Source organism: Callospermophilus lateralis, chromosome 14 (assembly GCF_048772815.1).
Source record: "Callospermophilus lateralis isolate mCalLat2 chromosome 14, mCalLat2.hap1, whole genome shotgun sequence".
NCBI lineage: Eukaryota > Metazoa > Chordata > Mammalia > Rodentia > Sciuridae > Callospermophilus > Callospermophilus lateralis.
In genome coordinates, this window is record NC_135318.1 from 6873164 (window position 1) to 6885956 (window position 12793).

The 12793-nt window shown below is 45.6% G+C and overlaps 1 protein-coding gene across 1 annotated transcript in view; it reads right to left on the reverse strand.

Annotated features, from left to right (window-relative positions):
- Positions 1-636: 636 nt before the first annotated feature.
- The window catches only part of Nol10 (nucleolar protein 10), an 80242-nt gene continuing 68085 nt past the window's right edge, over positions 637-12793 (reverse strand). Inside the window, exons 20-21 of the mRNA XM_076833442.1 lie at positions 5840-5942; positions 637-2796 (exon numbers count right to left, since the gene is read on the reverse strand). Coding sequence (XP_076689557.1) covers positions 2677-2796; positions 5840-5942 — 223 coding nt within the window. The 3' untranslated portion in view covers positions 637-2676. The remainder of the gene's footprint in view (positions 2797-5839; positions 5943-12793) is intronic.

Sequence of the window (12793 nt, forward strand, 5' to 3'; positions counted from 1 at the left end):
CCCCAGCAAGGTGCTAACACAGGAACCCAGCCCCTGCGCCCCCAGGTTTAAGGCCGAACTTCTCCTGCTGCTTCATGAACACCCCTGGGGGCACCTTGCTGATACAGACCCAGGAGAAACAAGGCCATTTTCTGGGGCTGGCAACTAATGTATCACAGGCATAGAAAAATGATGCAGCAGGGTACAAAATGTGCCTAACAATTTTAGAACAGGAAACGTCAAAGGCCTGTGGATTGCCAGCCACTGCAGGGATCATCCTGAGGAGGAGGTCTGTTTTAAGGGATCAAAAGGTAGAAAAATCAGGGCAATAAGTGGGAGCAGTGGGGCCTGGAAGGCATATTTATGGGACTGCTGGTCAGCAAGTTCTCAATTGTCCACCACAGACTCGGCTCAGTCCCTCCAGCTGCCCTTCAGGGATTCCCCAGAACCAAAGCAGAAAGGAACTTCTGCTCTTGAAAACCCAGGTTTTAAAGACCGTTGGGGGCTGGGTTGTGGCTCAGAGGCAGAGGGCTCGCCCAGCACGTGCGAAGCCCTGGGTTCAATCCTCAGCACCATATAAAAACAAATAAATAAAGATACTGAGTCCAACTACAACTAAAAATATTAAAAAAAAAAAAAAAAAAAAAGACAGTTGGGCTTAGAGGTGCATGTGTGGCCTGAGGTAGGTGGAGGGTGTGGGAGGTGCTTCTGGGGCTGGAGCATGGTGGGCTGTACAGGGTGCTCCCTCTGCGGCCAGAAGGCCTCTAGCCTCATCTCCTCTGCGGTCAGGGTGCCTTCACAGGTGCAGAGGTGACTAAAAGAGCATCCTTAACAAAGCTGGTTCAACCCTGGTCAGTGGGGCCAAATCCCAGCCTTGCCCATGTCACCAGCCTCCAGGTCCAGAATCAGTCCTTGAACTCTGCTGCTGGTCTGTCCCTGATTCACAGGAGCCTCTTGAACGGAGTGGACGCATGCCCTCTGCTAAGTGCAGCACAGCTCCTGGACCTGTCACCAGAGAACAAGGAGGTCCCCAAGGAAGGAGGGAGAGGGCCTGGGAAGAGCCTGGGCTTGGAAACTGAACCTGCAGCACCGTCCCACCCTGCGACTCCCTCTCCAAGGTCTTCTAAGCTCCCATCCCTGGAGGAAGCCATGCGGGAAACTGAGGAGAACTGGAGGCCGAGGTCCTGTCCTCTGGGGTGGATCGTGGATAGGAGCTCCAGGGGAAGATGATGGACAGGAAAGCAGTGGCCGCAGGGACTGAAATAGCCAGAGGACTCCAGAACTGCAGCTTGGGCGGGTGGTCTGGTGACTGCGCCTGTCCACACCCCCACTGTGCCAGACAGTACTTCACAGGCCATAGAAGTGGACATGTAACCCACATGTCCTCTACCTGGGGAGCCTGCATGCAGCAGCAGAGATGACGGGGAGGAAAGAGAAGGGGACACCTAAACAGCAGAGAACCACACTGACTCACGAGGAAGGAAAGACGAGGAGAGGGCCGACTGAGTCCTACAGCCTGCCCGAGGGGCTCCTGAAGCCACGCATCCCAGAGCATGGGGACAGGCACGAACCCTGCCCTCGTGGCCTGCGCCATTTCAAGGAGAACTCTATCCACAATAGTTCAAAGACTCACACAATTTTGCTTGTACATAAGAACAAAAACAAAAACAAAATCTCCATAAAAACATCTTTAAGACCACAACATGTGAAGAACTACAGAACCAAAATTAGCTTCAAATTAATTTAAGGAATGGGTCTTTTTCTAAAAGAAGCTATCTGAATGAAAATATTTTATTTATTTTATTCTGGTTCTGAGGATTGACCCCAGGGATTCTCTACTACCAAGAGACATCCTTAGCCCTTTTTATTTACTTGTTTGTTTTTGGGGTGCTGGGGATGAAACCCAGGGCCTCAAGCACGCTGGGTAAGTACTCTACTGTTGAGCTATGCCACAGTCTCCTTTTTCTTTTTTATTTTGAGACAGGGTCTTACTAAGTCTCCCAGGCTGGCTTCGAACTTGCAATCCTCTTGCCTCGAGCTGCTGGGATTTCAGATATGCTTATTTTTTGACATGTTTCCTCCAGCAAGCTTATCTCTAATTGTACGGGGCGGGGGTGGGGCGGGGGAACCTACTCAATCTTGTATCAAGTTAAAAGAATAACCAGTAGCTTCCATTTCTTTTTATTATTATTGAAATTAATTTATGCTGTTGGTATAAAAATAGTTTTAAAATATCCCAAACTAATATATAAGCCAGAAAATGACCTGTCAATACCAACTTATCAACTCAAACAGGGTCAATACACAGGCACCAGGTAATATGGGAACAGTCTTTCCAGGTGGCTAACTGGAGAATGGCAGTACACAGGATGAGAAAAAAATCCCTAGAACATGATAAATCTTTTTTTCTGCACAGGAAAACGGTTAATTTCATGACACACCTTTAAAAACATTAAAAACAACCACCTGGTTTACTTGATTAAGCATGAAAAGAACAATATTATAAGGAGTGACAACTTAGAAAAAGCACCCTGGGGGCTACTGAGTGGCAGAATGGTAGACCTGGCATCAAACTTTGACCAGCGCACACCAGCCCTGATGTGCGGCTTGAGCACTTGCACTCCCTCATCTGACTTCATGTTCTCAAGAGGATCAGTTAGGAAGACCCTCCGAATCACACGCAGGCCATTTCCACGCTCAGTGCCGCGACCGACCTCTTCTGGGTTTGGACCGCAAGTGACCGGCAGAACGACGGAGTTTCTTCCTCTCTAGTCGATGCAGCTTCTCAGCCTCCTGCTGCTTCTTCTGCTGTTCTGACTAAATGGAGAAAATAAGATGAGTGGAGAAAAAAAAAAAGGCCAGTGCCTCTTCTGTGACCTCAGAATGCAACAGCAGAACCCCAGGGTAAGGGCCTGCCTCCCAGCTAAGGCTGCCCAGCCACTTGGTGTGGCTGCTGGACCTGGTTCCAACAAGTGCTGGAGCTGACTTTGCAGACAGGAGTGGCAGGACAAAGTCCAACTTCTCACTATGTTTTTTTTTTTTTTGCTGGGGGTGGGGCCTGGGGGGCATGTGCTGGGGAATGAACCCAGGGCCTTGCACACTGCAGCCAACCATCTTCCAGTGTCATTTTGAAAGCAGAAATTCTAAATTCCAGGCAAGAGGAGAAGTGCCCCATCACACTAATCTGATGAACCCACATGAACATTCTTGGTGTGCTTTAAAAAGGCCCCAAGAGCTATTAGAAGAAGGTACATTGCTTCTCACAGGCCTCCTCTCCCAGAAGCCTTCTGCTAGAAGTTAGAGCAATGAGCTCATACATAGCCCCACATCTTTTCTTTTTAAATATTTATTTTTTAGTTGAGTTGGATATAATACCTTTATTTTATTTAATTATTTATATGTGGTGCTGAGGATCGAACCCAGGGCCGCGCATGGGCTAGATGAACGCTCCACTGCTGAGCCCCAGCCCAGCCCCACAGCCTCACATTTGATGGGGCTGGGGATGCAGTTCAGGAACAGAGGAGTAGCCTGCATGCACGAGGCCCTGGGCTCAGTCCCAGAGCTGCCTCACATTTGACGGCTCAGATGACACAGACCCTGTATGGGAGCCCAGCTAACCCAGGCAGCTGGTGGAAGTGTGTGTCTCTGCCTGAGGAGGCTCTGCCGAATTGAGGGTGCAGGGGAAAAGGCCGTCCCGCAGTCACGGGAAAACTACACACCTACCTAGCTGCTCTCTTCTTCCTATCCTGACCACCTTCCTGCTGTGCAATACAAAACGATCCCAATCCAACTCGGAGGTCATTTTAAGAAATTCTTACGATTTCTTCTATATAATTTAAGAGCTATCTTATTTTAAAAGTGACAATCACCCTAGTACCTTCCAATTTAAAAACAGGAGGAGAGGCTTAGTCTCCTTCCTCCTGAAAGCAGCTGTCCCTCCCTCAGCACAGCCCAGCAGGGCTGCAGTGCTTCTCCTGCGCTCTCCCACTCGACTTCTCCCACTTGACTTGGCTGAATCGAAAAGGGAATCAGCAATGTTCAATGGCACTAAGAGAGTTTACATGAAACTCGGAACAGGCACCAAGAGTCACTCTGAATGCAGTTCTGGCTTCAGGAATAAATATACGAGTAAACTGAAGAGGTTCTTGTCTGAGAAGAAAAAGCTTTTATCACTTGGCCAGCCTTCTGGCTGCAGGCAGGGAAAGCTCCATAGATGAATGGATGAAGGACAGGGAGACGTACAAATGGCTGCTGAACATGAGATGAGACATGCAAAATTCTGAGTCAGTAGGGAGCTGCAAAACAAAACCATAGCGGGATGCCACTTGCCCTGTGGAATGGCTATTAGAAAAGATAAGACAATAACAAGTACTGGTGAGGATTTGGGAAAAAGTCTGTTTCTCAAAAAGTTAAATAGTTAACCACATGAACCAGCCATTTTACTCTTAGATATGTATCCGAGAGAATGAAAAATGTTCATCTAAAAACACAGAATTTTCAAAGCAGCATTATTTGTGATAGCAAAAAAAGGGAAATATCCCAAATGTGTGTCAATGGATGAACAGAAAACCAAAATGTGGCATAAACATACAATCCAAAAAGGATAGAAGTTCTGACTCATGACACACCACGAATAGACCTTGAAAACACTGTGCTAAGAAGCCAACTGCAAAAGAAAACACTGTATAGCCGAGCGCGGTGGTGCGTGCCTGTAACCCCAGTGCCTTGGGCAGCTGAGACAGAAGGATAGTGAGTTCAAAGCCAGCTTCAGCAAAAGTGAGGCGCTAAGCAACTGTCTCTAAATAAAATTTAATAAACAAATAAATAAATTAAATTTAGAGACCCTGTCTCTAAATAAAATACCAAATAGGGCTGGGATGTGGCTCAGTGGTTGAGTGCCCCTGAGTTCAATCCCCGGTACAAAAAAAAAAGGAAAAGAAAACACTGTATGATTTTATTTATGTGAAGTGTCCAGAACAGGAAAATCTACAGAGACAAGTAGGAAGTAGATCAGCACTCACAACCAGGGGTAGGTGGGATGGGAGTATGGGGCTGCTGCTAAAGAGTACCTGGTTTCTTGTTCAGGTCATGAACATTGTCTAGAATCAGTGTGATGGTTACACAATGTAATGAGTCTATTAAAAATTAGTGACCTTTAAAAGAGTGTCTTTGGTATATAAATTGTATTTTAAAGAGAGGTAGAAACTCATTCTTCTCTACTTGGTGCCTATATTTAGGACAGAGTATGAGTGAGAAAATTTTTCAGAGAAATAAAACCATGTCATTTCACCCATCAGATAACAGAAAAGTATCTGAGAAACTTATTTCTCCCACAGTTCATAACAGGCCTTCCTACAGCTGGTTAAAGACCTCCATCTAGAAACAACCCAGAACAGAATCACCAGTGGCAAGAACTCGCCTTGGGAAGCCAGGATGCCCTAGTGAGCAAATGGATCAGAACTAGCTGCTTCCTGGTCTTCTCTGAAGTTCACCAGAGTGTCAGGTGGTTCATACCCTTAGGCGTTAGGACTTCTGCTTTATAAGGACACACCTCAGGCCCGGCAGCTACCGGGAACACAAGATGGTGGCTCAGCACCATCACAGCCAACTCTGGGTCACTAAGGCCTGCTTGCCTCAGGCCACCGGTAATTTCCCAGCACTGCTTCTCCTGGCTGTCGACCAGCAGGGGCTCTGGCTGTAGGGAAAATTCTAGAAAAGGCAAAATATAGCTTCCTTCTTGGGGAAAGCCTGGGAAGACAGGCCTGAGGACAGAGCACACAGGACACTACTGGAGGCTGTTTTTCCTTTGTAAATTAAAAACAAACAAACAAACAAAAATGATCACAAAACTCAAACTCACCCTCTTTAATGTGAATGTCAACTGTTTGCTGCCAACAGTGGTATCTGATACATTCAATGTCCCATTTTTGGCTTCGAGTTTCAAACGATCTTCAAGGGTTTTGCTGTAGGAAGTTTAAAAGAATGACATATTAATTAACATTATGTTCCATTTGAATCAAGTGTTAATTAAGATCGAGCTCATGAGGAAAAGAACTTTTAAGGAGACTAACAAAAAAATACACCCTAGGAACTTCTACTTCCTTCCCTTTGAAAGTCGGCTTGCTGAACGTGGCTGCTACCCAGCGGTTTAGCGCTTTAGCACTTTCTGCTTCAGTGGCTCTGGTGAGAGCTGACTTAAGAGGGAGACAGACACCTCTGCAGAAACCCCTGGGGGAGCATAGTAAGGAGGACCACTTGCCTTCTGGCCCCTCCTGCTTCTCCAGCCCAGACTCCAAAAAATTGTAAGTGGCAGTACCAAAGATTTCAATGATTGCTACTTATCGTACTAAAACATATTGTGAGGCCAAATAAATGCAAGGAGCAATCTATTTCTGAAGCCTGTAACTTACTGTAATGGTTGGTGGCATGCTGATTCCAAGCATTTTTACTTAGGCCATGCACAATGGAGGTATTTGAGTGTTCTGGCAACTTGCCAGCTTTCTACAATGGAATGAATGCAATCTTAGGCCTCCAGGTCAAGCCGCTGTGAAGAGCTATGGTCCTTCTGACTTCCCCTTCACTCAGCCCTGACAAGTCATCGTCTCATATGGAGAGCAGCTCAGACACCGCACGCCGACTACACAGAGAAAATGGAGCAAGCACACTCCGGACAGACGCTACCTGATCCTGTTGTGTGCGCTGCTGGCTCCCTAGTGTCTTTCCTTTCAGTTGTTTTAACTTGAATTATTTTTCCCAACATACTTTATCCTAGAGTTAAATAACACTTCATTTCTTGGTCATGTTTTCCAGACTCTTCTGGGCCACTTCAGACAACCCATGCCTGTAACTGTCTGTTGTGCCCTTCAGTTCATGATCACTAGAGTAATTGAGGAGGACTGCACTTTCTAATAAAGATGTTAAATTTGAATGTCAAACCAGTTATACCATATGCCATTGCATGCTGCTATAATAATGCTTAATTATGAATCAGAACTTTGGCCTTTTTGTTAACTTCCTTGAGAGGAGAAGAAACCTGAATGAAGCCTAACAATTAGACAGCTGATTCTTCTAGACTAGCTAAAGCGACACATGTCCATCCCTGTGATGAGACTGGGAGAGGACAGGAAAGAAAAAGGGGAAGAATGTAATTTTCTTTTCTATCTCCTCTTCAGACAAACACTTCCCCCTCGTCCCTACTCCCCCCTTGTGCCAATCCAAGCTGAATGAGCCTTTCAGTGTCGGGAATAAACACTAAAAAACTTGACGGAATTAAAAAAAGGGCTGATTTGTGTGAAATGGTTGTCTTTTCCCTGAAATATGACTTTCCTAACTAGTAACTGAGTAGAACACAGCTCCTAGAGGATCCATGGGACAAAGCAACGCTCCTTTGAAACTCTGAAACTGATGTTTGATGTTCACACCATGAGAAATTTATTTCTAGTTTATAACTACGAGTAATGTACTAAACACCTTCTTTATGTAATTTGAGACATAAAGTGGTTAGCATAAAAGTGGCACTCTTTTCTAAGCAATAATGTTATTAAGAAGCACTTTTAAAGCACTTTTCATCTTCAAAGTTCTTTACAGGCAAACTAATTAATCCTTTCAACATCCCTGAGACAGAAGTATTTATCCTTTATAGATGGAAAAAGGGAGGTAAAATGTGAAATGACTCGCCCCAGGCCACGCAAGGATCTAGATTCTAAAACCAGGTTCCAATGGCAGGACCTCTCCTTCCCAGTACTGTCAGACCATACTTGATTTATAAAGTTCTGTTCAGGAAACTTGTCCACTAAGTGTTCTAAATGACAAGTTTCCACATGACTAACAGAACAAAATTAAGATTTAATGCAGCCTTTTTTTGTTTTAAAACAAGAATTCAAAAGTGACGTGCTGGGCTGCCCGCAGCGCGAGGGTGCACTGTCAGCCTCAGCAAATTCCTCAGCCGGCTCATCTCATTTTTGTTCTTTCCTTTAACAGCTATAAACTCTGAGCTTCAAAGCTAACAGGGATCCTGAACAGCTATGGAGCCACTGAGACAAAGTGGGACACAGAGAACACTAATTTGGGAAGAAAAAGACTTTTCAAGTAAATTGTGGGAAATTACTACTCTTTTAAGAATGACCTTATTTCCTCCATGATAGAGCATATAAATTCTCGTTTTCGCTCAATGTGCTTGCGACGTGCACTTGTAAAAACTTGTTCTGTCTAGGCTGCCTGGAGAGACAAGCGAGTGTTAGAATGAGCCATGGCAGGAGATCAGACACAGACGGGGACTGTGTGGAGATTTCTACATAGGAAAGTTCTACTTCCTCCCTTTGAAAGTCGGTTTGCTGAATGTGGCTTCTACCCAGTGGCTTGGCGCTTTCTGCTTGAGTGGCTCTGGTACAGGTGACTTAAGAGGAAGACAGACACCTCTTCAGAACCCCCAGGGGAGCACAGTGAGGAGGACTGCATGCCTCCGGCCCTCCTCCTGTCTCCTCCAGCTCAGGCTGCAGGTCAGCAGGCAAGTGGGCACTCTCTACTTGATGGTAAAGTATGTTAGGGAAAAACGTAATTGGCACAAGGTGGATGACAACAAAACCCCTTCAGATTGATGGTGACACACTAAGAAAAAAGATCTGGGTTTAAAAGGCTGCAGGAGAAGTAAGATTATTCAGTACCCAACGAGAGGGCTTCCCGGGCGTAGGGCTGTCTTAAAATAATAAGGAAAAATGGGCATCAACTACAAGAGGAAAAAAGTCAAACCAGATACTAGATGCCCCAGGAAAGCTGAGAAATTTAATTAAAAATTATGCTCCTCAACGAAGTTTTTAATCACTTTGCAGGGAAGAGGAAGCAGAGGAGCAGGAGACAACATAAAAGTACATTCTTCAGAATTCAGGGACTTAAGTGGAGAAACGAAATCCACGTTTTAAAAATTTAACCTTAAGTAGACAAATCTTTCCCTATGCTATAAAGGCTGTTCAAAACTCTTTTCTTTAAAAAAATTTTTTAATTAAATATATATTTTTTTAAGTTCTAGTTGGACACAATACCTTTATTTATTTATTTTTATGTGGTGCTGAGAATGGAACCCAGTGCCTCCCCCATGCTAGAGCGCTCTACCACTGAGCCACAACCTCAGCCCCCAAAACTCTATTTCAATGCCTTCAGTCTGCACAGGTACTTCAAAGGCTCTACTGAAGAGATGTAAACTCAAGCGACCATGGAATCTGACCCTCATCTCTGAGCATAACTAAAATTTGCCAGGGCTGCTAATGCCCACTGCTGGGAGGAGGGGATGCTGCACTCTGCTGGGAGTGCACAGGGCATGAGCCCCATTGGAGGGTGACTGGCGGCATCATACCCCTCTTTTGATCCAGCTAAGTCCATCACTGGAATAGACTGCAAAGAAATACGCTGTGAATTCACAACTGTGAAAAAGGTAAGAGAAAAACGAGAAGCAGCCTGACCACTGCAGCTAGGGGAAAATTACCTCAGTGGGGGCACACCCCCGATGGAGTATGTGCAGATGCAGTAGACCTCATCAAAAAAACGTGCCATCAAAAAAGATGTCCAAAGCTTTTTTTCTGTGCGTGATTCTGGGATTTTCTGTGTGTGGACCCTGGGATTGAACCCAGGGTCTTATGCGTGCGAGGCAAGCACTCTACCAACTGAGCTAGTCCCCAGCCCTAAGTTTTACTTTAAATGAAAAGGGCACGTTAAACAATATGATAACCTGATGCATTTGTCATAAGAAAGAAAAGCCACAACTACACATAGGTGGGTGGGGATCTGTGTGGCAGTGCATGCAGCTGACAGGCTGGGAGAATGGCCACACATGGCAAGGACTCAGGAGAGTTCACCATTCAGCACACAGGCTGACTGCTGACAGATCACTGTCCACACTAACTTGACAGAAGATTCTCTTTTTTGAAACATTTAAAGTTTTGAATTAAATTATTTTCAAAATAAGATGTTTAAAATGCTTTATACATAACTTCAGCTTTATCCACTATCAGTGTGGAAAATGAGCTGAGGAGTAAAACGTGCCACCAGGAGCTGCTGAGCTCCCCAGTGAAGACAGGTCCTCAAAGGCAGGAACTGTCTTTAAAATCTTTGAATTTCTAGGACCTACCACAGGGTAGACACTTCAAAGACTGCTTTCATAAGAGAACTGAAGGGGCCACCCAGCAGCTAGTATTTACTACCCAGGAAGAGGAGACAGGCTCATTGACTGCAATGCTGGGCATTCTAAGGACGCGTCCTTGGTTCACCAACACAGGCATCATCAATGCTACCTGCAGGTCCCGCGAGGCTGCTCCAGGACTGCTAATGCCCATTGCTAGGAGGAGGGAATGCGGCACGCTGCTGGGAGTGCACAGGGCACCAAAAAGGGCCAAGTGCCCAGACCCTAACTCAGGCCAGCAAGCATGGACTTGCCAATCCTCGCTCCTTGACATGATTATTTCCACACGTGCCGACTTCTCTTCCCTGTGGCTCTGAAGAGCTATACCTCTATTGGTGGCCGTCTCCCTGGTTAGGGCTGCTGGGCTAATTTCTACCTGAATCCTCACCAAACCCCACCCTTTGTGGATTCCATTCCTTTCTCCACTTGCCCCTTTACTATGGTGATCCTCTCAGCCCACTGGCAAATCACCTCCCTCAAGTCATTGGATTGACTCCTTTTTCACTTCTAGGCTTTTGGGAAGCATCATGTACACTAATTGTCCACAACGTTCTTTAAATCTCCCACCTGTCGTCAGACTTGTGGTCTGCCTGAGAAATGGTCTCGAGGAGCTGATCCTCCCCGCCCTCAACCCCTCTGCACAGGTGCTTGCACGGCTCTCTCCTGGGAGACCACACTCCATGTCCCCGTGGCCCCCGGATAGCTCCTTAGGATTCACTGCCCATCTACTCCTCGGCCTGGCCTCTGAGACTGAAGTCAGCTCTAAACAACCAGTAGCTCCGAGATTCAATTCACTACTCTGCACGCACCTGTACTGTTCTCAAGAGAAGTAAATGGCTTACTGGACTCCAGATTGCATTTCTGTCTCGGCTTCTCCCCAGCTCACCACTGAGCTTCAGGCCTTTTGTCTTTCTCTATCTCTTGTTCTCCCATGGTTCTGTGATCAATGTGTTCCACACCCCTACCCCACAGTTCAGGCCCCCTATCTTCTGTCTAGGACTACTGTGACATCTGTGAGCTGATCTCTGTGTGTCTAGTTTCTCTCCCTCTGTTTTTCTAAAACTGAGATATTTTGCTACAGGTCTCTTGGAAATAGGGACCTTTTGCACCTCTGTTTTTACAACAAACACATACTGTGTTTATTATAAAAGTCTCTACATGATTGGCAGAGGGCTTGGGACAGATGCAACCATGTTACTCTTGAATAGTCTCATGGCTTTCCAGGACGGGCCAAGCCACTGCTGCCCAAGCTCCTGCTCTTCTCGGGAAAGTTCCTCCCTCCCACCTCCTACCCTGTGCTGAGTGCTCAGGCCTGAGCCTCTCAAAAGACCATTCCAATGTGACCTCTCACAAAGACTTCCTTAATTTCCCCCAAACTAAGTCCCCTTTTCCCTCTGCCCTCCCCCCAGGGCTTCTCACAGTTCTGAGTATACCTGCTAAGGCATGAGTCCCTGGGTCTAGGATGGCACTGGGCTCATGAAGACTTCCAAGGAATGTTTCACAGGGTGGGTGGGGAGGCTGAGAAGTGGATACTGTTACCTAACTGCAAGGCACAAAAACAAGTGCCGACAGACACATGGGTTTATCTGAAGGCACATGAGGATGCTGAGCAGAGAGGACGACTCACTTGAGCCACCATGTGCTATTTGCTTTTCCTTCACAGAAATAATTTCCAAGCTGGGCAGGTCTGAGTGAACACTTACACACAATGCACTCAACTCCATGCTGCCTTTTGTTGTCACCTGTGGTAACTCGCAGAACACACATACTTCAGTTCTCTGAAGGATAATAGCTCAATGCTTCATTAAATAATATTAAGATACTGCAAATTCAGGATCTGCCACAATAATCCAGTCATGACTAGACTTCAATAAGCAGTTTGTGCCAAAGGCTAGTAAATGGCAGGCTATTCATACCAGAGGGTTGTTACTTCAAACAACAGGATTTTTCTTCTTGGCTCACGGAAGTATCATTTCTTAAGTAGCTCTTCTTCTCAAGAAGAGTGCTTAACTAAGTAAGAGTGCTTAATTGCAGAAGGTTCACTCAGCTATTGTTTATTCTTAATATGACACTTTTATCTTGCTTATTTTTACATTAGTATTATGCTCCAACCCATAGGCAGAAGGAAGAATGTTGTGTCAATAGTCACAGCCCCATCCCAAATACCAGTACCATGGCTATGCTCCATGAGATATCACCCCAAATACCAAACTTTGTCTATCAAAGCTCCGCCTAGAGATTTTCCAACGGACTTGAGGACCTAGCCTACTCCTTGCTGAGACACTGACAACTGAAAATTGTTCAAACAATACCACTTCTTTTTGAAATTAGATTTTTTTTTCCATGATGACAAACATTTATAACATACCGTTTTAACCATCTCAAAGGGACAGTTTGGTAGCATTAGTCCTCTGCTGTGTGGCCATCACCTCCATCTGCTTCCAGAACACCTCCAGTATCCCAGACTGCAATGCTGTGTCCCTGACACAGAAGCCCCCAACACTCCTCCTCCAGCCCTGGGCAGCCACCCTCTGCTCTCCATTGCTATTTATTTGACTATTTTAGAATACTGGTTTGTTTTTTTAAAAATCTATTTTCCTGAAAAAAGCTTAAAATTTCTAGCAATTTTTCCAAGTGAACTTT